The sequence below is a fragment of the Meriones unguiculatus genome, chromosome 4 (assembly GCF_030254825.1).
Source record: "Meriones unguiculatus strain TT.TT164.6M chromosome 4, Bangor_MerUng_6.1, whole genome shotgun sequence".
In the NCBI taxonomy this organism is placed as follows: Eukaryota; Metazoa; Chordata; class Mammalia; order Rodentia; family Muridae; genus Meriones; species Meriones unguiculatus.
In genome coordinates, this window is record NC_083352.1 from 122,747,238 (window position 1) to 122,773,245 (window position 26,008).

At 44.8% G+C, this 26,008-nt stretch overlaps 1 protein-coding gene across 4 annotated transcripts in view; it reads right to left on the minus strand.

The window, feature by feature from the left end:
• Phf20 (PHD finger protein 20) overlaps positions 1–26,008 on the minus strand; it is a 101,283-nt gene that overhangs the window by 12,800 nt on the left and 62,475 nt on the right. For 3 of the 4 annotated variants that reach the window (XM_021656684.2, XM_021656685.2, XM_060382960.1), the window contains 8 exons: positions 24,838–25,225; positions 19,801–19,914; positions 18,788–18,976; positions 17,123–17,302; positions 5,359–5,637; positions 3,922–4,020; positions 2,444–2,608; positions 1,748–1,926 (listed from right to left, as the gene is read on the minus strand). In XM_021656684.2, the coding sequence (XP_021512359.1) occupies positions 1,748–1,926; positions 2,444–2,608; positions 3,922–4,020; positions 5,359–5,637; positions 17,123–17,302; positions 18,788–18,976; positions 19,801–19,914; positions 24,838–25,225 (1,593 nt within the window). The remainder of the gene's footprint in view (positions 1–1,747; positions 1,927–2,443; positions 2,609–3,921; positions 4,021–5,358; positions 5,638–17,122; positions 17,303–18,787; positions 18,977–19,800; positions 19,915–24,837; positions 25,226–26,008) is intronic. The other variant, XM_060382961.1, reaches the window with a different exon arrangement.

A 26,008-nucleotide genomic window follows, 5' to 3' on the forward strand; every position in this document is an offset into this window, starting at 1 on the left:
CTACCTCTACTTGGGCTGATAAAATATAGTGGCTCCAACAAATGAGGAAGTTGGTAACGCTGAAACTAAGCAGAACTCTCAAGTCAGCAGTCAGAAAACACATACAAAGAAGAACGAGGAAAGCCCTGCCAGGTATTTACAAATATTTTAAGGGCATAATCATAGAGAATTGCTATGTTCTTCTGTCTCTGCTTCACTGAAAAGGAGAGAATCCAGAAAGAGACCCAAATGCACAGAGAAAGGCATTTCAAAAAGGGAGCACAATGCCAGTAAACTAGGAAGTCACAGCCCTCACTCCACACCAAAATAAATTTGCAGAACGAAACACGCATAAGGGCCATTCATGATGGCACAAGCCTTTAAACCCAGCACTCAGGAGGCAGAGGCAGGAGGATCTCTGTGAGTTCGAGGCCAACGTGGTATATAGGGAAAGTTCCAGGACAGTCATGGATACACAAAGAACCCAAACCAAACAAACAAATATATATATAAAAGGGTCTTAAAAAAACAAACGAAACACTAAATCTTGCTGGGCCTGGAGGCACACACCTGTAATCCTCTAGGAGGCAGAGGCAGGTGGATCTCTATGAGTTCAAGGCCAGCCCGGTCTTCAAAGAGAGCTCCAGGACAGCCAAGGCTACACTAGAGAAACCCTGTCTTAAAATAAAAAAGAAACAAAAACAAACAAAAAACCTAAGCAGCTAAACCTACGAAGTCCTAGAAGAAACAACAAAGGTCGTCTACTCTTAGGAAGCAAAGACATCACAGTGTGGCAGCATGTGACTTCAATGTGAGCAGAAACAATACGGCAATATGAGAACAAACGGAGCTGCAAAGCGAGACTGTGGTTAGTCTCATTAGCTTGAATTTAGAATTACCTCAAGAGTCTCTCACTAAGGGGTTGTGGGTCTGTCTACTCAGAATTATCTTGGGTAGGTGGAGTGGAAGACTGTCCTACTGCAGGTGGCACCGTTCCCTGGGCAGGGGATGCTAAACTTTCAAGAGTAGAGAAAGTAAGCCCAGCACAGCATTCAGTGTTAATTAGTTCCACTCTTCTTCCTGACTGTTGATGCAATTGATGAGCTGGCTTCACCCTCCTGCCACCGGCCATGCTGTATCCTATAATCCCCTCTAGAACTGTGGCCCAGGTAATTTCTCCCTTAAGTTGCTTTGTGAGGATAATTTATCACAGCAACAGAAAAGTAACTAAGACAGAGACTCTACCCTAAAAAAAAAAAACAAAACACCCATCAGCTAAAAGCATAAAAGACAAATTCAACTACGAACATTAAATCAACTTCAAAATCTGATGCCATGCATATAAATCAAACAAAAGGGGCCGAGCCTGTTCTTCCTAGTAGATACAACCCACCCAGAGATGCGCTGCCTGCACACATGCGCACCCACACACCCACGTGTAATGGAGGCACACAAACTATAAAACCAACTTCCATTTCTTCAGGCTACCAGGGCTGAGGAAGATGAGCCTCTCCACAGTCTGAGTCCCCAGTGTCCTCTCCTCACTGTGTGCCCACAGGCAAGGCCTTCTGCTTTGGCCTTGTCATTTCTTTCTCATTCTGCTAATGGGCTATTTTCAGCAGCCTAGAGTTCCCAGAAAGTTGAACCAGACAGCAAGCTTGGTCTCCTGCTCTGCACACAGGGGCCGCTCACATGACTCATGTGGCCTCACATTCTCTTCAAGCATCAGTCTGCCTTCCTGTAACCTGTGTCTGGAAGCTCTACTTGCCTGGATCATGAAGTCATTTTCCTCCTGCACCTCACAGATGCAACGGACCACCTCAAAGTCATAGCGGCCGTCACCTTCGAGCTCCTCATCTGGGTTGGTGGTCACATCAACATCTTGACCACATTCCTCATCACTCCAAAGAAAACTCTCGGAAGAGGACTCGCTCAAATTATCATCCTCTGGAAGGAAAGGGACGCCAATGGTCAGCGCTCTAAGCTCACAGATAACATCTATGGAAGCCTCACTCCCCCAGCCCCACTCCCCAGGTACTTCCTCAGGCCTGGAGACACAGCAGTGCTCAGGGCACATTATTACAACAGTGCAAATGATGCCTGCTGCCTGACCAGGGCTGAAGTACATGTCCTCATTTCACTGAGGGACCACGAAGGGCCCCAGCACTACTGAGCTCACTGTCAGAAGACTGGCCACATCATGAACTAAATACACCATCACCATAAGGACTCTAAAATGCTCCCTAGCTGTCCCCAACCTGCCAGGACCTGGCTTATAGCCATCTCTGTCCACAGCCACCTTTAGAACTCTGCACACAGTAGGGAAAGAGGCAGGGTCAACTGCAGAGATAAGGCTAGACCTTGGGGCCTGACTACCTATAAGCACAGGTACTGACTCTCCACCACATCCACTGGTTGTATACCACATACTTTTGAAGGTGATCAGTGAGAGTGACCCTCTTACCACATGCTTTCAATTTCCCTTTGTGGTTTCCATTATCTGAACCATGGAGCTGTGGGCTCATATGGACCCCAGGCTTGTGTGAGGACCCACATCTGCTGACAGCAAATGTTTTGGGTGGAGAGGGTTCCTGGGAGGTGTCACTGATGTCCTCACTGCAGGGATATTCTACAAAAACAGCATCAGACATAAATGAGCATTCCCAGGCACCATCAGGCATCGCAGAAGCAACCCCATCCAATAACAGCCTTTGATTTCAAAGAGCTCCAAGGCCTGGGTGCGGCACACCAGAGAGAGAGCTGACGGACAGTTACCTCTGAGAGCACCTGCTCCTCAGCCCCCACCAAACACCCTCCTTTCCTCATAAAATGGCTTTTGTAAGCTAGAAAAGAAACTGAGAAAAAAACCACGGCATCTCATTAGCTCCCAAAGTTGTAGCGGAGATTTTCTTAAACACTGTTGTTGGGGTAGAAGCACACACTTCAAGAATAAAAGCCTTTATGAGTTGGAGAAATGGTTCAGAGGTTAAGAGCACTGGCTGCTCTTCCAGAGGTCCTGAGTTCAATTCCCAGCAACCACATGGTGGCTCACAACCATCTATAATGACATCTGGTGCCCTCTTCTGATGTGTAGGTGTACAACATATTTAAAAAAAGATTTAAAGCTTTTCTTGAGAATTGGGTATTTGATAGTTATGCAAGTAAACCATGAAGATCATGTACAGGCCTGTAATCTCCGTGTTTGGGATGCTGAAGCTAAAGGATTGTGAGTCTGAGAGCAGCATGAGCTAAGAGTGAGTTCTAGGCCAGCCTGAGCAAGAGTATGACAATGTCTCAAAAAACTCAAGGGGGTAAAAAGGTTACTTATGTAGAAAGCTATCCCTGTGCACATCCCTGTACTTCCCTGCGACAGGACACACTGGCCGATGCAACAAGCGGGAAGGCATTTATAAAGGCCAGTCAAGCCTTCCGCAGCTTGGTTCAGGGGCCAGCAAGACCCCTCAGTGGGAAAATAAACTTGCCACGAAACTTTGATGACCTGCATTCAATCCCTGGAACCCACAGTGGGAGGAGAGAATTAGTTCCTGAAAGTTGTCCTCTGACCTCCACAGGTACTACAGCACATGCACAGTGGTACGTGAATGCTGTCACTTACACATATCATAAATGTACATGCAATAATAATAATAATAATAAACAAAATCTCATTAGGAGTTGGCTGAATAGCTAGATTTGGTGGTGCACACCTGTAATCCCAGAACTCAGGGAAGCAGAGGCAGGTAGATCTCTGTGAGTTCAAGGCCAGGACAGCCAAGGCTATACAGAAAAACCATGTCTTTAAAAAAAAAAAAAAAAAGAGTTGGTTGAATGTTCTCCCTCAGACCACACCCTTTTCTAGGGCCCATGCCAGGCTGCGGCCACAAGCCCTAGGAAAGGCCTGCTGGTCTTTCTTAAGTAGGGAAGCCCTCCATGGAAAATTACCAGGTTTGGTTTTCTTTTTCTTTTTCTTTTTCTTCTTTGGCTTCACTCTCACAAGTTCTTTGAATTTCTTCTCTTTATTCTTTTCCTTCTCTTTTGCAGCTAGAATTAAACACAAGTTCAAAATTTTTATTTAAGATTTTGTTCTTAGTTCTGGAATCTTCTTTTCTTAATATTCTTAGTATGGCTAGGCAAAAAACTAACACACAGCCCTGGAGTGTCTGGAGGATGCAGGGTGGGCTGCTAGCAAGACCGTTCATTCCCCATCCCCTGGCCTTTGGGTCTGAGTTGCTGCCCACGACTGTGAATGAGTCTGGGTGAAATGTGCAGCCCTCACTCACTGTATGTCTCATCTGTTCTCCTGCTTCAAGCTGAGCAGTGACAAGAGTGACTTAGAGTCGGCAAAGCTGAAGTGTTATCTGGTCCTTTATAGGAAAGTTTGTTGACATTCAGAAAACAGACGCAAAGATAGCCTGGCCTACATAGCAAGCTGCAGGCCAACCAGAGCTACACACTGAGATCCTGTCTCTCAAATAAATAAATAGACATATAAAAAATTTAAATTAATAAATGAAGTTCAAGGCCAGCTAGGCTACACTATAAAACTTTGTCGGATAATAAATAAAAGAGAAAAAGCAAAAAAAAAAAAAAAAAAAAAAGCTTTGTCGGAAAAACAAACAAACAAACAAACAAACAAACTGGAATCTATCGTCTAGAAGTCTGAAACATGAAAAGTATAAACGGACACAGACAATGTTCGATCCACCCCCCTTTTCCCCAGTAGCACAGGCTTCTCCCTTCAGTTTATCTCTGCTACGTAAGTAGACAGTGTGTCCCCAGGGTCTGTCTACCCTTCCACTACTGTGAAACATGCAGCAGATGTCCAACTTGTTCCTTCCCACAGCCTCCCAGGACAGCTTTGCATGCACCCAGCACATCTGCAGGCAGCGGCACCACGTTACAGGGTCACAACACTGGACAGCCTTCAGGTCAAGGAGTTTGCCACACCCTTGTCACACTTTGCCTGTCACACTGTAGTGACAGGGGGTGACATTTGAGTTACACTGATAGACTTGAACTATGTGCTGTCTCGCAATCCCTCACCCTGAAAACGGATGTTTTCCTGGCAGTCCTGAGGATTGAACACAGGGCTTTATGCAAGCACTCTGGGAATGAGTTACATCCCCAACCCTTAAAACTGTCTTCTTTCTCTCTCTCTCTCTCTCCTCACTTTCTCCATCTCTCTCTTTCTCTCTCTCTTGATTTTTCGAGACAGAGTTTCTCTGTGTAGCGCTAAACTGTCCTGGAGCTCACTCTGTGTAGACAAGGCTGCCTTTGCCTCCTGAGTGCTGATTTCAACTGGACCAATCAACCCACTGCAGCTTTCCATCTAAGAAATGTCTCAGCCCTCCCCGAGCACACCACAGAACCAACACTCACTCGGAGAGCTGGCAGAGGTCCGCTTCCTGGTCAAGCTCTCCTGGCTGGCCTTGTCTGGCACTGCAGAGCCCCGAGTCTGCACAGGCCTCACTCCTGGGCTATCCTCTGGCTCTGGTGACTTCTCCATCCCATGGAAATACTTCATATGATAGTGCAGCAGTTTAGCCTTTCGGAAAAATTTCAAACAGTCCACAACCTTGCATCGAAACTTGTGGTCTAGGTCCACAGCTGGTACATTCAATTTCACGAAGTCAGCCGCTTTCTTCAAAGCATTTGGAACTGTGGAAAACAAAACAAAACACAAATGTGAGGAGCTCTGGGTTTGTGCTGGCTTTATGGACTATGTGTCAGGAGGCAACCGGGGAAAGTGGCTGAGTGGCAGAGTGCTGCCCATGACATCAAGACACAATGCTACCTCTCTCCCAAAGCACTGTTTCCAGAGAAGAAACCCAACTTCCAGGAAACAACCTTGGTTCAGTATTAAAAAAGGAGAGTGACACATCTATCTGAAACAGCCTTATGTTCTCAGGGTTTCAGACTTTGGGGCAGAACTGGGGGAACCGCTAAAGAAAATGAGATGGCAAGCTGGCATTGTGGCTCACAAGCTAGACCAGATTCAGATTCACCACCATTCTTTACCAGTCTGTATGAACAGAGCCAGTGAGCTCCTTATGAAAACTAAATATTTGTGCAGAGCTTTGAGTTAACTAAGCTTAAAATGCCGCATGTACTGATTTAAGAAAACAAACACACACAGCAACCAAGCAGGTGGACGAGAGGATGTGAGGATCACTCGGGGAGCAAACTCAAAGCACTCCGAGCCTCCCAGATTCAAACCAGCAGAGGGTAGCATACTATAAGGCAGCATGATGGAGTAAGCTGCCACAAGGTCTCCATGTGCCTCAGAACTCCGCTCAATAGCTTGAACACCTGTTATTCGAGCACGCAGGAGACAGAAGCAAAAAGGTCTCGAGTTCAAGGCCAGCCTGAGCTACACTTGCAGAAGATCAGGTGCAAATCCCAGCACCCACATGGTGGCTCACAACTATCTGTAATGCCAGTCTCAGGTGATTTAACACTCTCTTCTGCATTCCTTGGACACTGCATGCATGTGCTGTACAAATAAATATGCAGGCAAAACATTCACATACATAAAAATATACAGATGAGTGTTTTCTTCAGAGGAAAAAAAGATACTGTTTATTAAAGGTCCCCCTTCACAGTTCTTTCAGCCTAGTAAGAACAATTACCTTTTACCCTCAACACTACAAAGCATCCTTAAGGGATCTTTCTGGGGGAATGTAAAGTTTCCCTTAATGCAATGACACACTTTCCATGAGAAACAGGTCACACAACTGGGCAGTAGTGGTGCCCACCTTTAATCCCAGCACCTGGCAGGCGAAGGCAGGAGGATCTTTCTGAGTCTGAGGCCAGCCTGTTCTACAGAGCAAACTCCAGGACTGTCAACATTAAACAGAGAAACCCCTGTCTCAAAAAACTAAAAAAGAACAGAAAAGAAAACAAAGAAAAAAGAAACAGATCACATGCTAAATCGCTGGTAAATAACTGTTGCAAATACCATCAAATATTTAAACAAATATTTAAAGTCAGTCTAAGTCAAACGGTACATTTCAAAATCTTCATTGGATTAGATATCTCTGAGTTATGCAATGAGCTTCAATAAAACTACAGCATAGACACATGCCAAATCAGAGGGCCTTCAACACATTTTCTTTCCATGCTAAGAGACAGAAAAGATCCCAAATAAGCAACAGGTAAGAGGGAAGGTACCTTGAAGTGAGATGGGATACATGCTGTTCAGATACAGAACTCCAGAAAAGGACATCAGTGGAGAATACAAAATTCAAATCTCTGGTCTCACCATGTAACCCAGACTGGCCTTGAACTCATCCTGTGTCAGGGTCCAGAATGCTGCGATTATAGACAAGAGCCACCATACCAGCACTAAAATTCCGTATTTAAAAAAAAAAAAAATTAAAGCAGCAGCAGCTCCAGCCTCAATGACAGTGGATCTGTGAGCACAAGGTCAGCCTGGGCTACAGAGAGAACCGGTCTCGACTCAAAACAAAAAGGTTTCTTCCAGCACAGGTGTGCACTCATGCACAAACACACATACACACCCCAGGTTCTCTGGAATTTCTTCCTCTTGGATCTATTAGGTTGAACAACAAAAACCTCTCATTACATAGTTATTTTCATTATTTAATTTTATTTTATGTGTATGGCTGTTTTGCTGGCATGTATGTTTGTGTTAGGTACCCTGGAACTAAAGTTATAGATAGCTGTGAGCTACCATATAAATTCTGGGAATTAAACCCAGGTCCTCTGGAAGAGTAGTCAGTACTCTTAAATATTAATTAAGGTAACTCCCATTTCTGTAGGTTTCTAAAGGTTAAATATTGGCTACTTCCAATTTCCTTCCATAATTTTTCAACAATCGCCACAGACAACTCCAACTACTACTGCATGAACAAAGTTAAGGTCAAAGTGCATCACAGACTGCCAGCAACTACCTGCAGATGACAGGAGGTCAAGTACAGGCATGATGAGGCCCAACATTCTTGTTTGTTTGTTTTGTTTTCTCGAGACAGAGTTTCTTTGTGTAGCCTTGGCTGTCTTTGACTAGCTTTGCAGATCAGGCTGGCCTCACAGTGATCCACCTGCCTCTGCCTTCCTGAGTGCTGGGATTACAGGCGTGCATGCCCAGCTGAGACCCAACATTCCTGAAGTTTATTTGAAGACCTAGGCTGTGATCCACTTGCTTGTAATGGGAAAGCTGACTACCAAAATAGTAACATTTTTTAATTAAAATCTATGAGCTGGAGAGATAGCTCAGTGGTAAAGGGCATGAAATGTCCCTGCAGAGGACCCCCGGGTTCAGTTCCCAACACCCATATTAGGCCTGGGCTTCAGTGCCAAACCACCTGTAACTCTAGTTCCCGGGAACCTAACATCCTCTTCTGGCCTCTGTGGGCACTGCACACAGGCACACCCCCCCACCAACAATAACAGTAATTTCAATGTGGGCTAATTTCACAAAGAATCCCCATTCTCACTAGTCAAAAAGTGAACCCAGCCAGGTATTGGTAGTATGTCAGTAATCCTAGCACTGAAGTGGCTGAGGTAGGAGGGCTGAGAGTGTGAGGCCAACCTGGGAAAAACACCAAGTTCCAGGCTACCTGGATATAGTGAGACCTTGCCCCCAACAACAAATCACAATAAAACAAGGGGTCATGTGGTAACTTGGCTGGCAGAGTGCTTACCTAGCATGCACAAAGCCCTCTAGTACTGCATAACCCCAGATGGCACATACTTCTAACTCTAGCACTAAAGACATAAGGCAGGAGAATAATTAGAAAGTCAAAGTTAGTCTCAGCTACATATGGAGTTCAAGGTCAGTCTGGGATGCAGGAGGCCCAGTCTAAAACAAAACAAACAAACAAAACTGCATACTTATACATACTAGACAAACCACATAAGGCAAGCAGCAGTGGCCCAGAGATGGGCTATGGGCTTCAGAGCCGAATGGCCTGTTTTAAGCCCTGGATCCCCGACTTACTCCCTCGGTTTGCTCGAGTGCAGACTGGGGAGATCATAAAGGCAGCGACGTCACTGAGTTACAAGAACTGAATGAATTACATGCCAAGAGTGTTTTAGAAAGTGCTTAGCATGTAAGTGCACAGTAAATATGGGCTGGTAGTATTCTACAGGATTATTTTGTACTAATGAGCAGCTTTTCTGGAATGAACCTGAATAATAAGCAGAAGGAGCCAGCCCTGCCACCCTGCATCCTCCCCGGAGACTCAGGCCAGGTCGGCACTTTAGCTACACGTCTAAGCTGCCGAAGTCAACCTGGTTCTTCAGTTTCTTGCCTATAAAAGTGACAAAGCCATTAATTCCAAAGAGTTGGAGAGTTAAAGATAACCTGTGTACAAAGCAGGAGATCAATAAATGGAAGATGTTTTTCCAACATAAAATACACCTCCAAAAGCAGGTTCTTGGATCTCTAAAATTGAATGGAGAAAGCTGCTACAATCATCAACCAAATGTGAACAGTTTCTCAGTTACCTCTTGCACATCCTGGCTGGGAGAGCTTACTTTGTAAAGCCCTCAGTTTTGCCTATGGACTTTTAAACATGTGAAATCCAAGATAAAGCACAAAACTCCTCGTGTGTTGAAGCAGCAGAATCATTACCCCCTTTAGGAGCATCTTTTATTGGGACAGTGAAAATTTTTTGGAAGGAGTTGGGACTCTTTCTCTCTATGTAGTCCAAGCTGTTCTGAAACTTGCTATGCCAGGGTGACCTCAAACCCACCTGTCTCTGTCTTCTGAGTACAGGGATTAAAGGCACGTGCTAGCATGCCTCACTCTAAAATGTGTGTGTGTGTGTGTGTGTGTGTGTGTGTGTGTGTGTGTGTGTGCACGCTGCCTGCATGATTCATGTATAGCATGTTCATGTTTGGTACCCACAGGGGCCAGCAGAAGGGGTTGGATCCTCTGGAACCGGAGTTATAGTTACAGATGGCTATGAACCACCATGCAAGGCTGGCAGTGGAGTCTGGCACCTCTGCAAGAGCAGTGAGTGCTCTTAACTGCTAAGCCAATGAAAGAGCAGTCCAGTAGGTAAGGGAAGCCCTCACAACAGCCTTCAGGCCAACATTAATGAACCATTTTATACTTGATAAGTTTCCTGAGCCAACGCAATTTCATCTTTATAGACTACCAATCTCCTAATCATTCATCTCCTTACTTATAAACAGATTCCAAGGTTGGTCTGACTCTGCTAAATCGGGACACACAGGACAGTCTACCACTCCAGCAAGCTTCTGAAAAGTCAAGGTCAGTAAAGCAGGAAAAACTGTCCCCAAATCAAAATTCCTGATTCTTCTTTCTGTTTGAGTAGAAGGCAAGACAGCAGTACTGCCAAGACAAGCAAGCCTGGCACCTAGGTGCCTCTGAGAGATGATAGTGCCAGGATCAGACAGGCTCAGGTGGGCAAGGAAACTCCCTAGGGAAAAGAAACTGCCAGGTGTCACGAAGACAAAGCCCCTAGCCAGCCAAACCAAGAGCTCTCTTCAAGGACGGCAGTGTAACAGAGCAGAGTCTGTGCAGGAGTAAACCTCAAAAGATGGGCAACGGAAACGTCAATCTTCAACTCCTAGTGTCTATTAACTGGGCTTCCAATGAACCTAGAGGTCACCTCCTTGTATAATTTCTCCATTCCACCCCTCACATTTGAGTGGCATCCCTGAGTCGTCTCTAGCACAATGTGGCACAAGGGGCATAGCTCCTGTTGGTGAGGCTTACGTCCTAGCAGGCGACTCTTCTCTGCTGGTTAACAGCACAGATGAGCAGAAGTGCCAGCAAAACAGAGGCTTTTAGTCCTCGTCACCTTCCAGGGACTAAAGACTGAGGTCCTCCTCAAAAAGTTTCCAGATGGGAGGCCAGTCCTGCATAATCCCTGACTAAGTCACCCACAGACTATGAGAAAATAGAAATGTTCGAAGCCTTTGTGTTTGGAGTGATACTATTACAGTGTAATAGAGCATGCAGAGTGGGATCAGTGGCCTTGTTTCCTAGAGAGAGATTAGGTGTATGTGTGTAGTGAAATTTCTGGTTTCTTTAAAGACCCAGTTATGGAACCATGCTTTTGGTTTAATCCCAGGTGGGGGATAATCCCAGGTGGGGGATAAGAGGTTACTTCAGAGCAGGTGATTATGATTTGCCTCGTGCACTAGCAGGGGCACCATCTTTGCCAGCTGCAGGTAGTTTAACTCTGGGGAGTCTGGAGACAGTATAAATGCCAGAGACAAGAGAGGGACAGCAGCAACCTGAAGAATAAAGTGGCTGTTGTTGCAGTTCAATGAGAAGTTGGAGATATCCTGACTATGAAGACTGGATTTGCCCTAAGGAACCCAACAACCCTAATCAGCAGAAAGAAGTCTAAAGAGACCTATGCCCCATCCCCTCTAACCTTCCTACCAGGTGTTGGAAGGGATTCAGTTGGAAAAGAACTCAATAAAATGAAATATACCTATATATGTGTAAGTGATGTCACGGAGAACCAGGGCCATCTGAACTCCCTCCTTGATGCAGAGGAATCGGGCTCTGGCTCATCTTTGTCTCTGGGGAGAGAGACAGGGCTTCCTGGCTACTAGCACTTTCAGCTCGATGGAAGCTAGTACTGCTATAATCATATACACCTGGGCTTTTCCTTTTCTAATAGATAGATACTATCTCATACTTCTAAAAAGCCTTATAAATTAGGTTGGTATTTTTATTGTTTCATTTTGCTGCTACAGTGTTAAAGAGTTTTGAATCTCATGTTTTATGCATGATTGAACTATACCCGACACCCAGCCATTCAACTATGTTCACCGTAAAAGTCTATTTTAGGGGCTGAACAATGGCTTAACAGTGAAGAGTTCTGGCTGCTTTCTTCCAGGGTCCCGAGTTCAATTCTCAGTATCCAAGTAGTCGCTCACAACAGTCTGTAACCCCATTTCAAGGAGCTCTGAAGTTCTCTTCTGGCCTTCAAGGACACCAGGCATGAACGTGATACACACACAAATACAAGCACAATACACATATTAAAAAACGGTGAAAATGCTCGACCTACTTTAATCTCTTTTTGTAGGCCCACTGCCAAAGTCTCAAAACCTCAGGTAGACGACACTCGTGATTCTCAGACTAGTCTGATGGCGGGCCCTCCCCACCATCTTGTTTCCCAACACCTGCCCCCTTCAGCTTCTGCCCCAGCTAACAACACCTGGCCCCCGTGACTGCTCCGTGCTCTCACAGCTCACACCTCCGCTCATCCCGTGCCCCTCCCTGCCACTCTTTCCTGGCTCAGCCAAGTCTTCACTTCCATCCAGACCCAATCATTCAGCATGTGGGAGGGCTCCAGCTGGCCCTCTCCGGCAGGGATCACAGTGCCATCTACTGCTGGCACAATGACTACATGCTGTACCTTGTCTCTGGCGCCTAGCATCTGCTGCTGGATCCTGTTACCTACCAGTTCTCCAGCAGATGGAAGAAGCCACTTCTCACTGTCAGGTGTTGCCTCAGCGCCAAGACCTAACACAGCTGGGATCTCTATCAGCCAAGAAAGCATGCAGCCCTGTGCATTTGCACCTTTTGACATGTTCTGTGAGGTAATACCATAATAAAGTATTTTTAACAGATTTGTGAAAGAATAACTTGCTCCACGCTGAAGCAATGAAAAACAATCCAAGAGGATCCAAACAGATTTCAATTCCTAATACTAGCCAAATATTAAAATGATAAATTCAAATGTCCATAAATTTATCAGTTAAATTATAGGAAATCTGCACTATGTACCTTTTTAAAATTTAATTTATTTATTTCTGGTTTTGAGACAGGGTTTCTGTGTAGCCCTGGAACTTGCTCTGTAAATCAGGCTGGCCTTGAACTCTGAGATCTGCCTGCCTCTGTCTCTCAAGCACTGGGGATTAAGGAGTGCACCACCATCACGTAACTTTTTCTTTATGAGACATAGTCTCATAAAGGCCAGACTGGCCATGCACTTCTTTTTGATCCTCCTGAGTGCCTGAATGACAGGTATGTATTACCATACCTGGTTTATGTGGCTCTGAGGTTTGAACCCAGGCTTCCTCCAAGCTAAGCAAGCACTCTACATGGGGCCTATATCCCAGGCCTGTATCATGTAATTCTAAGCAACCATTAAATAGAATCAATAGGATAGGAGAAAACTTGCCTAGCATGTGTGAGGCTCTAGTTCCCTCCCCAGCAGTACAGATGGGGATGAGAATGGGGCCAGGAAGTGAGCCTACACACAGTGGCATAGGACTGTAATGCTAGCACCTTGGAGTTAGAGCTAGTGGGATCAGGAGCCCACCCTCATGTGCACAGGGACCTGGAGGCCAAGCTGGGCCACACAAGAGCCCATCCAAAAATAAGGAAAAAGGGCAAAGAATGAAGCAGGGCTGCATTTACTAATCTGTTTAATCCCTAGCTACAGTGCAAGATGAAAATGGCAAGCTGTCACTACATGTTGAATGACCCCGTTTATGCTTGCAACTGAAAACAACAACGAAAAATAAGAAGACAATTAAAGAGCCAGGTTTAATGGCTCAAGCCTATAATCCCAGCACTTAAAGAGACTGAGGCAGGAGGTTTGCTGTAAGCTTGAGGGCAACTGGGACTGCAGAGTAAGACCCTGTCTAACAAAAATAAATAAATGGCTAGCTGTTTTACACAAAGCCTTCAGGCTAACTTGGCACTGAGAACCCGGAGCCTGGTGGCCGACAAAGGAGACAGGGGGGTCAGGAGTCAGAGATGTCTTCACCTGCACAGCAAGTTCCAGGCCACTCTAGGATAAGAGAGTCTGCCTCAAAAAGAATTAAAATTCATAAAGGGACATTGGAGTTTTCCCTGTCAACTTTAGAAACAATTAAGAGCAGAGACTACGGTGACTTGGGTATGGCAACACCTGTTTGTAATCCCAGTACCAGCAGGGGGATGGTGAGTTTGTGGCTCGTTGGGGGCTAATACAGGAAGGCTTAAAACACGCATGGGGGCACTCGAGCCTGTGAGCACACACACGCCCCAAATATACAGAAAGCACGGGCAGGCCAGGGAAGGGCAAACCATGTTTAGCTCTAAAGCCCCACTTCCTCTTGTCCTACAGGGTGCTGCTTCAGCACATTCCCACAGAAGAGAACAGTTATGGAAATGCTATCAACTAACTTTGATTGATGCTGAGAGAGGGTTTCACTCAATGCCCCTTGAACCAACTGTGCAGCCTAGACTGACCTTAACTCACTGGGTAACCCAGAGTAACCACAGACTCCAGCCTTAGCCTCCCAAAGTGTAGGCATTACGATGTGAGTCACCATGTTCCTCTTCTTTGTACTACAGTTACACTTTCTTTCTTTTTTTGTTTTTGTTTTTTTGAGACAGGGTTTCTCTGTGTAGTCCTGGCTGTCCTGGACTCACTTTGTAGACCAGACTGGCCTAAAACTCAAAAAGTTTGAGCCTCTGTCTCTCCGAGTTCTGGGATACAGGCTTGTGCCACAGCGCCTGGCAGTACTTACAACATTTTCACAGGCCTGAGAAAATTTCAAATGAGACTTTTGCCTGACAATGTGATTTTGATTCCCAAAACAGAGAAAAGGAAGAAGGAGAGAAGTGATCCACGATGTTGCCCCCGACCTCCGTGGGTCTGGTCTCCCCCAGAGTGTAAATTCCCGCAAACCAAGAGGAAGCGCAGAACATCTACTCCACAAGATGGCAGTGCTGCCCGAGCGCCTGGGCTGGGCTTCGGCCTTCTCCTGACTTGATGCTGTCTGTGCCAACTCCAACTGCTGCCTAGGAGGTTTTCACCCTGATTTCTCTCATGTGACTCCATCTGCGTTTAGGAACACCAAGGCAGTGGCCTGGAGAACACTCACTACCCGTGACTGGGCTGCCCCTGTTCCCTGCAGCTGTTTTGCTGACAACCTAGCCCATTTCCTGCTCGGTTATATAATGACTGCATTCCTGGCTCATGAGTCTTCAGCAGTCTTCTTCCCAGTAATCTTTCTGTATCGTCTGTATTTCCCACAAAGCCCTTGTTCCAAAACAAACCCCAGGGACAATCCTCTGCTTCTAGGACAACACATTTCTCCCCTTTAGCTACAGAATTCCAAAGCCCCGCCCCGCAAGTCCTGATCACCTCTTGCATGCTGCCCTTTCAGATGGACACACTGACAAGTACCTGGAAAGTAAGTAGGCCGGCACTCACTGTACCCAGTTCCTCAATGCAGCAACTCTGCTCTCTTTCCCTTGCGCCCTTAGCAGCTAGCAGTTAACAGGTGGGACAAACACAGCGCAAAAGGGCAGGATTGGGGATCAAAATTAGCCCCTAGGAGGGGCTAATTTTGCCTGAGCTGCTTCTTGAAAGTCAAGATTTTCCTCCACAAAGTTCTCAAAGCAAATGGCCCGAAGACTGACAGCAACTTCCTTGTTCATCCTTAACCTACTTTAGAAAGCCTGCAACCATGTCAGAAAGCACATAACTGATGTTCTCATGAGCTACACAGTTTTGCCTCCACCTCTAAATGCCTACTTGCTATCCACCTTCCAAGACCCTTCTTCCATCCTGCCTAAACACCAGCTCTCTCCCAGAGGCAATTAAGAACACTAAGATTGAGTATGTCACGCATGACTGTAACTGAACAGCCAGAACTCTTTAGCACACAGGAAGGGCTCAGAGAGTGAGTTCTGTGTTCAGTTCCTCCATAGCAGGCACACATGGAGTTCCAGAGTCTACATTTTGATAATCCATTCTGTTGGACAGAACAATAGATAAATGTGGTTGGTGATACTGCGGGCTATAGACACAACATTGCAAAGTAAAATGATTATACATCTAAGACTGCTCAAGAAAACAGAACCATGTATGGAGGTTTATACTTGCAATCCCAGCACACACAGACTGAGATGGAAAAACTGCTGTGAGTTTAAGAAAGTGCAAGGTAGGCCCTGTCTCAAACAAGCAATAGTATAAAAAAAACCTGTTTCTGAAAGCTAGAACTCCTGTAGCTGTTATGCTACACTAGTTAACGGTGCAACACTTGTTAGCTCTAACATGCCGGTGACAAGTATCTTTCTGTTCATTTTAAAACAGACAACCAGCCATCAAGACTATGTAGGTCAGTGCTACTAATCTAGGACCCACAAAGTCTGCATCGTGTTACATGCAGAGCATTCACGAATAAGACAGTTTAGAATAAGGTCTGGAATGTGCATGTAATATCTACTGATTAAATGAATAGAAGGGCAACACACACACAGAGAAAAAAAATGACAGTTAAAACTGTAAGACTATAGAAAGTCAGCGGGGTGTGGGGGTGCACACCAGGCCACAAAGACAAATCTAGGACAGGCAAATCTACACAAAGAAACCCTCTCTGAGGGCAGGAGGGGAATTCTAGAAAGTTAGGAGAAATCTTTTAGAGACAAAACAGTAGAGACACTAAACAGGTTACTTCTTTGAACTGATCAATAAAATTTCTAAGTTCTCAGCCAAATTTACCAAAAGGGAATATAGTAACAAAATCAGAAATGAACTAAGTATAACATTAAATAAAAAAATCGGGGCCAGAGTGGTGGTGCACACCTCTAATCTCAGTACTAGAAAAGCAGAGGCAGGCAGATCTCTGAGTTCAGGGCTAGCCTGGTCTACATAGTAAGTTCCAGGACAGCCAAGACTACATAGAGAAAAGAAACCCTATCTGAAACATACATCACACATACACATACACATACACACACACACACACACACACACACACACACACGCAAAAATCAGGATTTTCCATTTGTTTATTTCTTTTTCTTCTGACAAGAGCCTCACTGTGATACTCTGGCTAGCCTAGAAACCTCTACAGAAATAAGGCTGGCTTTGAACTTGTGATGACGCTTCTATCTCTACCTCTCCAATGGAAAGACTACAGGTATGGAGGCCTTTAAATATTGTTAATAAAAGACAGAAAAACATTTTTGGAAAAGCAATCCCTGCCCCCCTTTTCCAAGACAGAGTTTCTCTGTGAAACTGGTGTACCTGGCTGTCCTGGACTCTTTGTAGACCAGGCTGGCCTTGAACTCAGAGATCCATCTGCCTCTGCCACTTCACCCACCTGGAAAAGCATCTCTTAAAAGCCATACAGTCAAAATAAAAGCACAAGCATAAAGCATGATTCAGTTCTAAAGACACACCTTCAACAGCTGGAACCTCCTGAGCCTCAGGAAGAGGAGACGCAGCTTCTGTCTTCACAGTGTTCTCTCCCATTGACTTGCAGTTCAACTCCAAGCCCGCAGCCCCCAGCCCATCCCCAAAGGGGTGGCAAGTTAATGCAGATGAGACCTGGCCAGTTTCCAATGGAGATGTCAACTGACCTAGAGAAAGAAATAAAGAATGCTTGTGAAACACATATGTATACAATCAGGAGATCAAGAGTTCCAGAACAGACTAAAAAGCCAGAGACACCTTAGAGGACAACACGTCAGAAAACACGTCAGTGGGATGGAGGGATGGCTCAGCAGTCAGACCATGCACTTCCCAGCTCCCATGTTAGGCAGCTCAAAACTACCTGTAACTCCAAATCTAGGGCTTCCAATGCCCTTCTGTAGGCACTGGAACAGACACATCTAGACACATTAAAAGAACAAATGAACAAAAATCATGAAGGGAGGGAAGGAGGGAGGCAGGGTAGAAACCAAAAGAAAAAGACCAAGATTGCTAGCACACGCCTTTAATCCCAGCACTTGAAAGGCAGAGGCAGGTGAATCTCTTTGAGGTCAAAACTCACCTGACTACATAGTGAGCTCCAGGACAGTTAGAGCTATTTAGTGAGAGCCTGTCTCAAAAAAAAAAAAAAAAAAAAAAAAAGGCTGGCAAGATGCTTCACTGGGGACAGCCTGCAGTCCCCAGTGCCACTCAGCAGAGAACAGAGTCCACAAGCTATCTTCTGGCCATAAGTGGCATGGCACATGTGTATACATACATGCAAAAAATAAATAAAATGTAAGTTTTTTTAAAGAAAGAAAGAAACCATGTGCCTCCTGTCTAACACAGCATGGGACAATAAGCAAAACCACCACAAATGATCCAGACCCTCTGGGAAGAACAACATGCCATCAAGCACGACGGCACCGTGCAGAGCTGGGTTTCAGAACAACCTGGGGGCACTGGAGAAATGGTTTCGTAGTTAAGGGCTCTACTGCTGGTGCACAGGGACTGAGTTCAGTTCCCAGCACTCACACTGGGCCGCCCACACCACCTGTAACTTCTGCTCCAGGGAACCTGGCCACCTCTTCTGGACCCTGCGAGCCCCTGCATGTATACACACGTATACATTATTACATTCAGTTGTATTTAGTGTGTATTAGTATTGGTGGGCTTTGTTTGTTTGTTTGTTTGTAGCCTTGGCTGGCCTGGAACTCTTAAAGATATGATTGCCTCCTGCCTCCACAGTGCTGAAATTAAACGTGTGCACAACCATGCCCAAGTGTGTATGAGTGTTTTACCGGCAAGACATCTGTGCACCACATGCATGCAGTATCTGCAGAGGCTGTGTCAGCTCCCCTTAGAACAGGAGTTACAGTCAGTTATAGGCCGCCTAAACTGGGTGCTAGGAATTGAAACTGGCTCTTCTTAAAAAACATGTGCCACTAGGCCATCTCTCCAGCCCTACACACTATATTTATAATATATATAGTAACATTTGATATATGGGTGTGTGTGTGTGTGTGTGTGTGTGTGTGTGTGTGTGTGTGTCTTCCATACAATCTAACACAGAAGCCAACATGAAGAATCTAAATTGGTTCTTAGCAGACAGGCACTAGGCTGATCAAATAATTCCAAAATAGACACTGACTTACCTTCGGGAGGTTCCTTGGCACTGGGTGACTTGTCTTGTAGAGGATTCGTATCAACTGTGTGAGCCAGATCAGGTACAACTGAATCGGGATCTAGGCTCTCATGGGCCCCGTTAGTGGACAGCCTGGAGGACCGTCTCCTAGAGAAGTCTTTGTCAATATTTGCAGAGCGGTTTTTCGACTGTTCTTGGGCTGTAAACCATTAATAGAGCTATACTCAGAGACCAACAAAAGAAAGACTTCCACTAATGCAGACTTCTGAGCTTCCACTTCCAGGGCTTTCCTCCAGAGACTTCTGGAATGGCAGACTGAGCTCCTTTCCTAGCTTGTAGTAAAACAAAACCTCTGCTAGAACAGAATCTAACCTTGTTATGACCTTGTTATGTGTTAGTCTGGGCTAGAGACAGCTTACAACCAAATGTCAAGAAAGCAGACACTGAGATGTGTCAATCTTGACCACAGCTCTACTTGGGAGCTTCCAACATAAAAGACTATATGCTGACTTCCAAAGTCAGCCGTGGCTTATGAGAACCTTATTTAAAGCCACTGAAAATCCTTTTTTAAGGCCAACATGTTTTCTAGCCAAAAAATTGTATTTCTAATGTTCTCTTTGTTTTTTCAGACATGGTCTCTCTATGTAGCCCTAGCTGTCCTCAAACTCAGAGATCAGCCTCCCTCTGCCTCCCTAGTGTTGGAGCAGAGGCTGTGTGCCATCATGCCTGACTACAGTTTTTCTCCCTAGAGGCAATCAATCCACCCTTACTAGGCTACATATTTCTGGAATCCAAATCAAGTATACTTTATGGAAGTAGATATACTATCACCGAGCCCATCACAAATACAGTCCTCATTGTTTCTAGCAGAAACTACTGACTCAGCCACATTCCACTCAAATTGGTTCATGTACTCAGAGACAGTCATTAGTGCTTGTAAGAAACAGGTGACAGACAGATGCAAAGGCTGACTCAAATAATTTACCAAATTCTAGCCACATATACATAAATTGGAGAACTCACATGAAGTTTTGTCAAGCCGGGGACGCTTTAATGGGATGTCACTTCCTTTTGATATTTTCCGTCTTCTCAATTCCAATGTTATTGGTTGCAAAGTTTGAGAGTTTGAATCCACAGCTGTAATATACACAAAGCACACAAAATTCATCACTTCTCAGTGCCTAATTCTGTATCTTTATATACAGAGAAAGAAGATATCAGACACATTAAGACTAACACAAAACATAAAAATAGACCAAAAAAAAAAAAAAACCAACAAAACAAACTACATTATTAAACTCTGTAAAATGAACATTTATACTTAGGGTAGAAGACAAGACAATGAAATGGTGAGAAACTGCTTCCCTGGGAAGATGGTGGTGCTCTGCAGACTGGCTTCCTGTATCTTTTTGTGGTCATGCCTAGGACATGGTGCTGCTGCGCCTTCTCTTTAAAAGATTACACTCCACAGCCCGACCTCTTCAAACATGAAGGTGCGTAGACAGCATAAAAGTCTGCTGGCAGGGGACAGAGGAGGGCCAGTGTCTTGCTAAGTTACCCAGGTAGTGGAGGATTTGTAATGCTGCCTCAGTCTCTGAAGTAGACGAGACTGCAGCATGCACTGCTGAACATGCTCCTGTCGTCGTTTTTGGTTTAGGGGAGAGAAAAAATTAGACAATATAGTGAGCCCAAGCTGGTCTCAAACTACATACACAGCAGGGAATGACTTTAAGCTGATGATCTTCTTGCCTCTATACACTGAGTTCTGGGGTTACGGGCAGTCACTACCAAGTAAGACTCCTGCAGTCTCAGGGAGGGGACTAGAAAGGAACAGGGTCTCACATAGTCTAGATGGCCTTGAACTCTATGCAGCCACCTCCGCCCCACACCTCGAAAGTCTAGGATTACAGGTTTGTACCACTGTGTCTAACTCCTTCAGGCATTTTGAGCATTAAATCTTTTTAAAATTAATTAATTTTTTATTAATTACCATTTATTCACTTTGAAGCATCAAGTCTTTTTAAAATTTGCTGACCAGTCCAGAAAAAGAACAGAACTAAAACTAAACAAACCCCGACCTAACCAGTACTTATAAAATGCACCATGCAGGCTCATTCTTAAAATGTGTGTCACAGATTAGGGCTTGATAACTATTTTCAGTGTCTACCTGGTTTTAAGCATCTTGGTTTTTGTTTGTTGTTTTGAAACTCTAAATGAAAGCCAACCAAATGTCAGGGGCCTACTTCCAACTGTGCCCCAGGCATGCTAAATCAGCAGGCACTAAGACCCTGGAGAGTACTTCATTGTCTATTTTTAAGCCTAAAGAATAAGTTCTCCCCAAATCTGAAAGATGGAAATCCAAAAAGAGACAAGATTAGGGAACCTGGAAGGAAGGCAGAACTAAGGGATCTAAGGAGAGACAAAAGAAGAGAGAAGAGGGATAGGAACATGAAAAAGAGGATAGGAAAGAAATGGAAGGAAAAAGAGGAAAGAAACCATATAAGATAGCAGCTTTTGTGTGGCCATGTCAGAGGCAGAAGGAGAAGCAGAGCAGAGCTCAGAGGGGGCAAAGCCATTCTTGGCTCTTGCTATATTCAATCTTCCCAACATACCAACATTATTCTATCCATGTGGTGGAATACATATTCCAAGCTAAGCATCAACACAAACAATCTGCTCTATATAGCTCAGATTCTGTTCCCAATCAGATCTGTGCAGGGAGCTCAGGGCTTCACCAGGCCAATGAACCCATGTTCCTAGATTTCTTAAGGAGCCTGAACTGTGTATGTATGCAGCAGCAAATAAGCCTCTTTTCCTTTTGAGACCACATAGAAACAAAGGGCCTACACAGAGGCAACTGCTTCAGTGCTCCCCACACACCTCATATGGCAAGCTCATTAACAAGCTCAAGCCCATTGTCTCCATACAGGTGCTGAGCAGGGAGGAGCACAGGCAACTGTCCTTACAGAGCCTCAGCAGGGTGAACAGGAAACTTGGGAAACACCCTTTCTCTCTAACTATGCTCTACCTGGTGTGCAATCACACCCTTACAGAAGCAATAAATGAAAGCAGGAGTGAAGCTATGGATGGCTGCATGGAAGAGCCTGTCACCAGGGAACAGATGCCTCAGTACACAAAGGCTGCAAGCTGCAGCTAAGCTAAGATGAAGACCAGTCTGATTTCTACTAGTTCACATTTTCCATTTCTTTTTTTCTCCCTGCATAACTGCTCTTCTCCAACTTTCAACAGAACACCAGCTTCAGGGTCTAGAGCTGTAGTGTGGTTGGAGGGCATTTCCCTGTTGTGAGCAAACCCTGTGCTTTTCTCCAGCACAGGGGAAAAGCTGCCCCTTGCTCACTCCCTGTCTGAACACAGTACACTACCAGGAACACTTCCAACCTCTACATTGTCCCAACTCGTTCTTCATCTTCAGCTGGACACAAGGCACAGGGGGGGGGGTTTCTCAATTTCCCTCAGAAGAATATGCTGCGAATACCATTCTCAATGCAGAGGTCACTCAGTAGGGGTCACGCAGGCCTTGGGCACTGGTGCTTAATTCTTTCCCACAAGGCAGTCAAGACAGCAAGTAAATTTAAAGGACAGTGCTGTCCAGCAGAAATACAACGAGAGCAACAAATATAAGCCACATGTCACTAAATTTTTAAGTAATCATATTAAGAAAATTTTAAAAAGAAACTAAGTTTAAATATATATTTTATTTAAAGTAATCCACCAAAAAATATTTCAACATGTAATCAATATAAAAATATATACTGGGAGAGGGCTGTGGGTATGGCTCAGCGGCAGGCCTGGCCCTTGCTTGGCATGCAGAAGTCCCTGGGTTTGCTCTCCAGCACGGCCAATAAAAAAAAAAAAACAGAAAAAGGAAAAAGGAGAGCTGGTAGTGGTGGTGCATATCTTTAATCCAGCACTCGAGGCAGGCCGAGGGCAACCTGGCCTACTTAGCTGTCCTGCCTGGTTCCAGGACAGCCAGGGCTACGCAGAGAGATCCTGTCTCAAAAAACCAAGAAGGCAAGGAACACTTTTACTCTGTGTGTGTGTGTGTGTGCGCGCGCGCGTGTGTGTAATATGGGTCAGTGAATGAGTGAATGTAGGTGCCTGCATATTGCAGAGCAAGTGTCTCCAGAGGTCAGGAGAAAATCCAGGGAGTTGGTCCTTCCTTACACCTTGACACAGGGTCTCCCTTGCCATCCTTTATTGTCTATGACAAGCTGGCACACAAGCCTCCAGTGGACCTCCTGTTTCTGATGCCACACCCTGGGATGGGCAATTAGGACTGCAGACAAGCACTACAGTGTCTGGCCCTTATGTGGGTTCTGGACAGCCAATCTCAGGTTATCAGGCAACAAGCACGTTACTCAGCCTTTTTTGTTGGTGGTGGTTTTTCAGTTTTTTGTTTGTTTGGTTTGGTTTGGTTTGGTTTTTAAAAGAGGAGGCACCTATTTCACCTGAAGATAAGTAAGGCTATTATTTGGTTTCCTATAAAACCGATCTCAGATTTGAGAAGGATGTTCATGAGAACTACTTTATCCATTTGTCTGAATGAAGTCACTTAATGTAGATGTTTTCAACTAGAAATCAATGAATGGGCTGTTATTCTAGTTTTGACAAAATATATTTTATGTCAAATTTGACATTTTAAATTATCTACTGAGACTTTTTAAACTTGTATGAAAAAAGCTGGATGTAGTGGCACATGCCTGTAATATCAGCACCCTGGAAGACAGAGGCAGGTGGATCTCTGTGAGTTTGAAGCCAGCCTGGTCTACAAAGGGAGTCCAAGACAGCGAGAGCTACACAGAAAAACCCTATCTCAAAACACCAAAAACAAACAAACAAACAAAAACTTGAATGAAAATAAAAGAGATTGTGGCTAGGGATGTAGCTCAGTGGTAAGCACACACTTATCATGGCAAGACTATGGGATCAGCTCCCAGACCAACTACAAGCAACAACAATAACAAAAAAAGATACCCAAACCAAATTATAGATGTTGCTTGAAAATGGGAAGAGGTTCACAGTTTTTTAATGTTCATGCAGAGAATATGCAAAGAAGAAAGTCTAAAGACCACAAAAGCATTCAGTCTTGGGCAGGTTCTATCCAGAGCTACCAAATCATCTGAAGAATGAGTGTTTGGCTTAGCAAAAAAACAAAACAAAACAAACAAAATAAAAATATCAAAACTTGTTTCATCCTTGGTTATTTTAAAAGAATTCCAAGCTTAAACTTTCTTTCTTTTTTTGGGGGGGGAGGGGCTTGGCTTTTTGAGGCAATATTTCATTCTAACACAGGCTGACATTGAACTCACTATGTAGTCCAAACTAGCCTTGGACTCATTTCTATCCCCCACCTCAGAGTTTACATTTTCTTTAAATAATTGGGTATTATTCCCTAAATCTACACTCTTACTAGCTTAATGAACCAAATTGTCTTATTATTTAGACTGGAATTTGCCCATCAATAAACATCTTTTAAAAGCTCAATGTCGTTTTTGAGGCAGGGTCTCATCACCATGAAGCCCAGGCTACTCTTGAACTAATGATCCTGCTCTGCTTCCCAAGTGTTAGTGTCACAGGTGTGAGCTATGATGTCTGCCAAGAGACCAATTTCCAAATGTGCCCTTTGCTCCCTAGCTCTGCCTCCCTCAGAGGCTCATGTTTATGTGTGTGTCTTTGGTGCTAGGGCCTGAGCCCATGGCCTCAAACAGGCTCGGCGTGTCCTGCCAGCACCTCCAGCCTCTGCCCCTTAGCTCTCCGTCTTCTCCTCTGTCTGCCCATTAGGATGTTATTTCGTCAGACTGAGGGTATGTGGCTCTTTCATGGAAGATGAGGTTTCCACCCCAGCTCAGTCATGGCCACACTCCCAACATGGCCACCTGGACACACCTCACCAAAATTCAGATCCACAGGCATGATTGGTTTTCAGGTCATAAGCAAGTCACAAACACGAAGGACTGAAGTACAGAAGGTATAAAGAACCAAAAAGGCCACGGAAGAACACTGGCATCACCCATTGCAGAGCCCGCTTGGGAAACTCACCAGTAGGAGCTATGGAAGGGGGTCTGCCTCGTTTTCTTTTTGGCTCCTTCAGGCTCTCTTGTGGGCTCTTCACAAGGTCATTTTCAGGCTTCTTCTCCACCTGGCCGTCCCCGGAGTACTCCCTGTCGTTCTCTGAAATGTTCTCCTTATCTTCCTTCTCGTTCTTGGGAAGGCTTTTCTCTGACACTTTGCCCTTCTCTGAGCAGATCAGCTTTCCTTCTTTGTCAGGCTGTTTGGGACGCTTTTCTGTCTTTAAGGCCTTTTCTGCTTTGTCTTTTTTCACGTAGACTGTGGCTTTTCTCTGTTCTTTAAACTTCTCTCGTTTCTCGGGAGATGATGAAAGACTTTTGTGATCTGTCTCTTTAGGCCTAGCATTACCCACAATATTCTAAAATGAGCAAAATAGCGATGAAACACTTTGTGATTACTTGCAAACACAAAATCAGGAGTTTGCTTGCACACTTATGAAGACAACGAAGACACTAAGAGGACAGAGGCCGGTCACACGATGCACTGCACCAGGAGAGTGTCTGAGCTTTGAGTTTACACACAATTGCCCGTCTCAATCCTCCTGAGACTCTGCAATCTCCCTTACTGTAGGAGGAGCCACATGACCAGTTAAAAGGACACCAACTAGCAGAACCCTGGACTGAAAGCAGTGTTTCTGACACAAGCGAGCTAACCTTCTTATCCAGGGCTTTTCAGAGGTCCAGTGCACACTGATGCCCAGTTTTATGTAGAAGAAAACCAAACTGGTAACTAGAGGCTTAACAGAACCCTGTTCAGAATGCCTAAGCCAGACCAACAATGTCAGTGTCCTCTCCTGCTAACGGCTGTGCTCACTCCGGCGAACCACCTCCTGAGGTCCTGAGCTGTTAGATGTTTTCTCCACTGAAAAAGCACTCTTGCTTCTAATTTGTGACTAGATGACTTTAAAATTTATCGGAAAATCTTGTGTCCTAGTGTGGCTGTCTCTTAATACAGTCAACTCTGAAAGTTAGAATTTTTAAGACTACAGTTAAATTTATTTACATAGGAAACACTCTTCTAAGATCTCAAGAAAAGAGCATAAACCTATCTCCATAATATTTTCGCACGGGATCCCTAGCTCACACATTCTAGGCACACTGATTTTTCCAGAAGCAGGAAAGGAATGTTTAAATGATCAGCA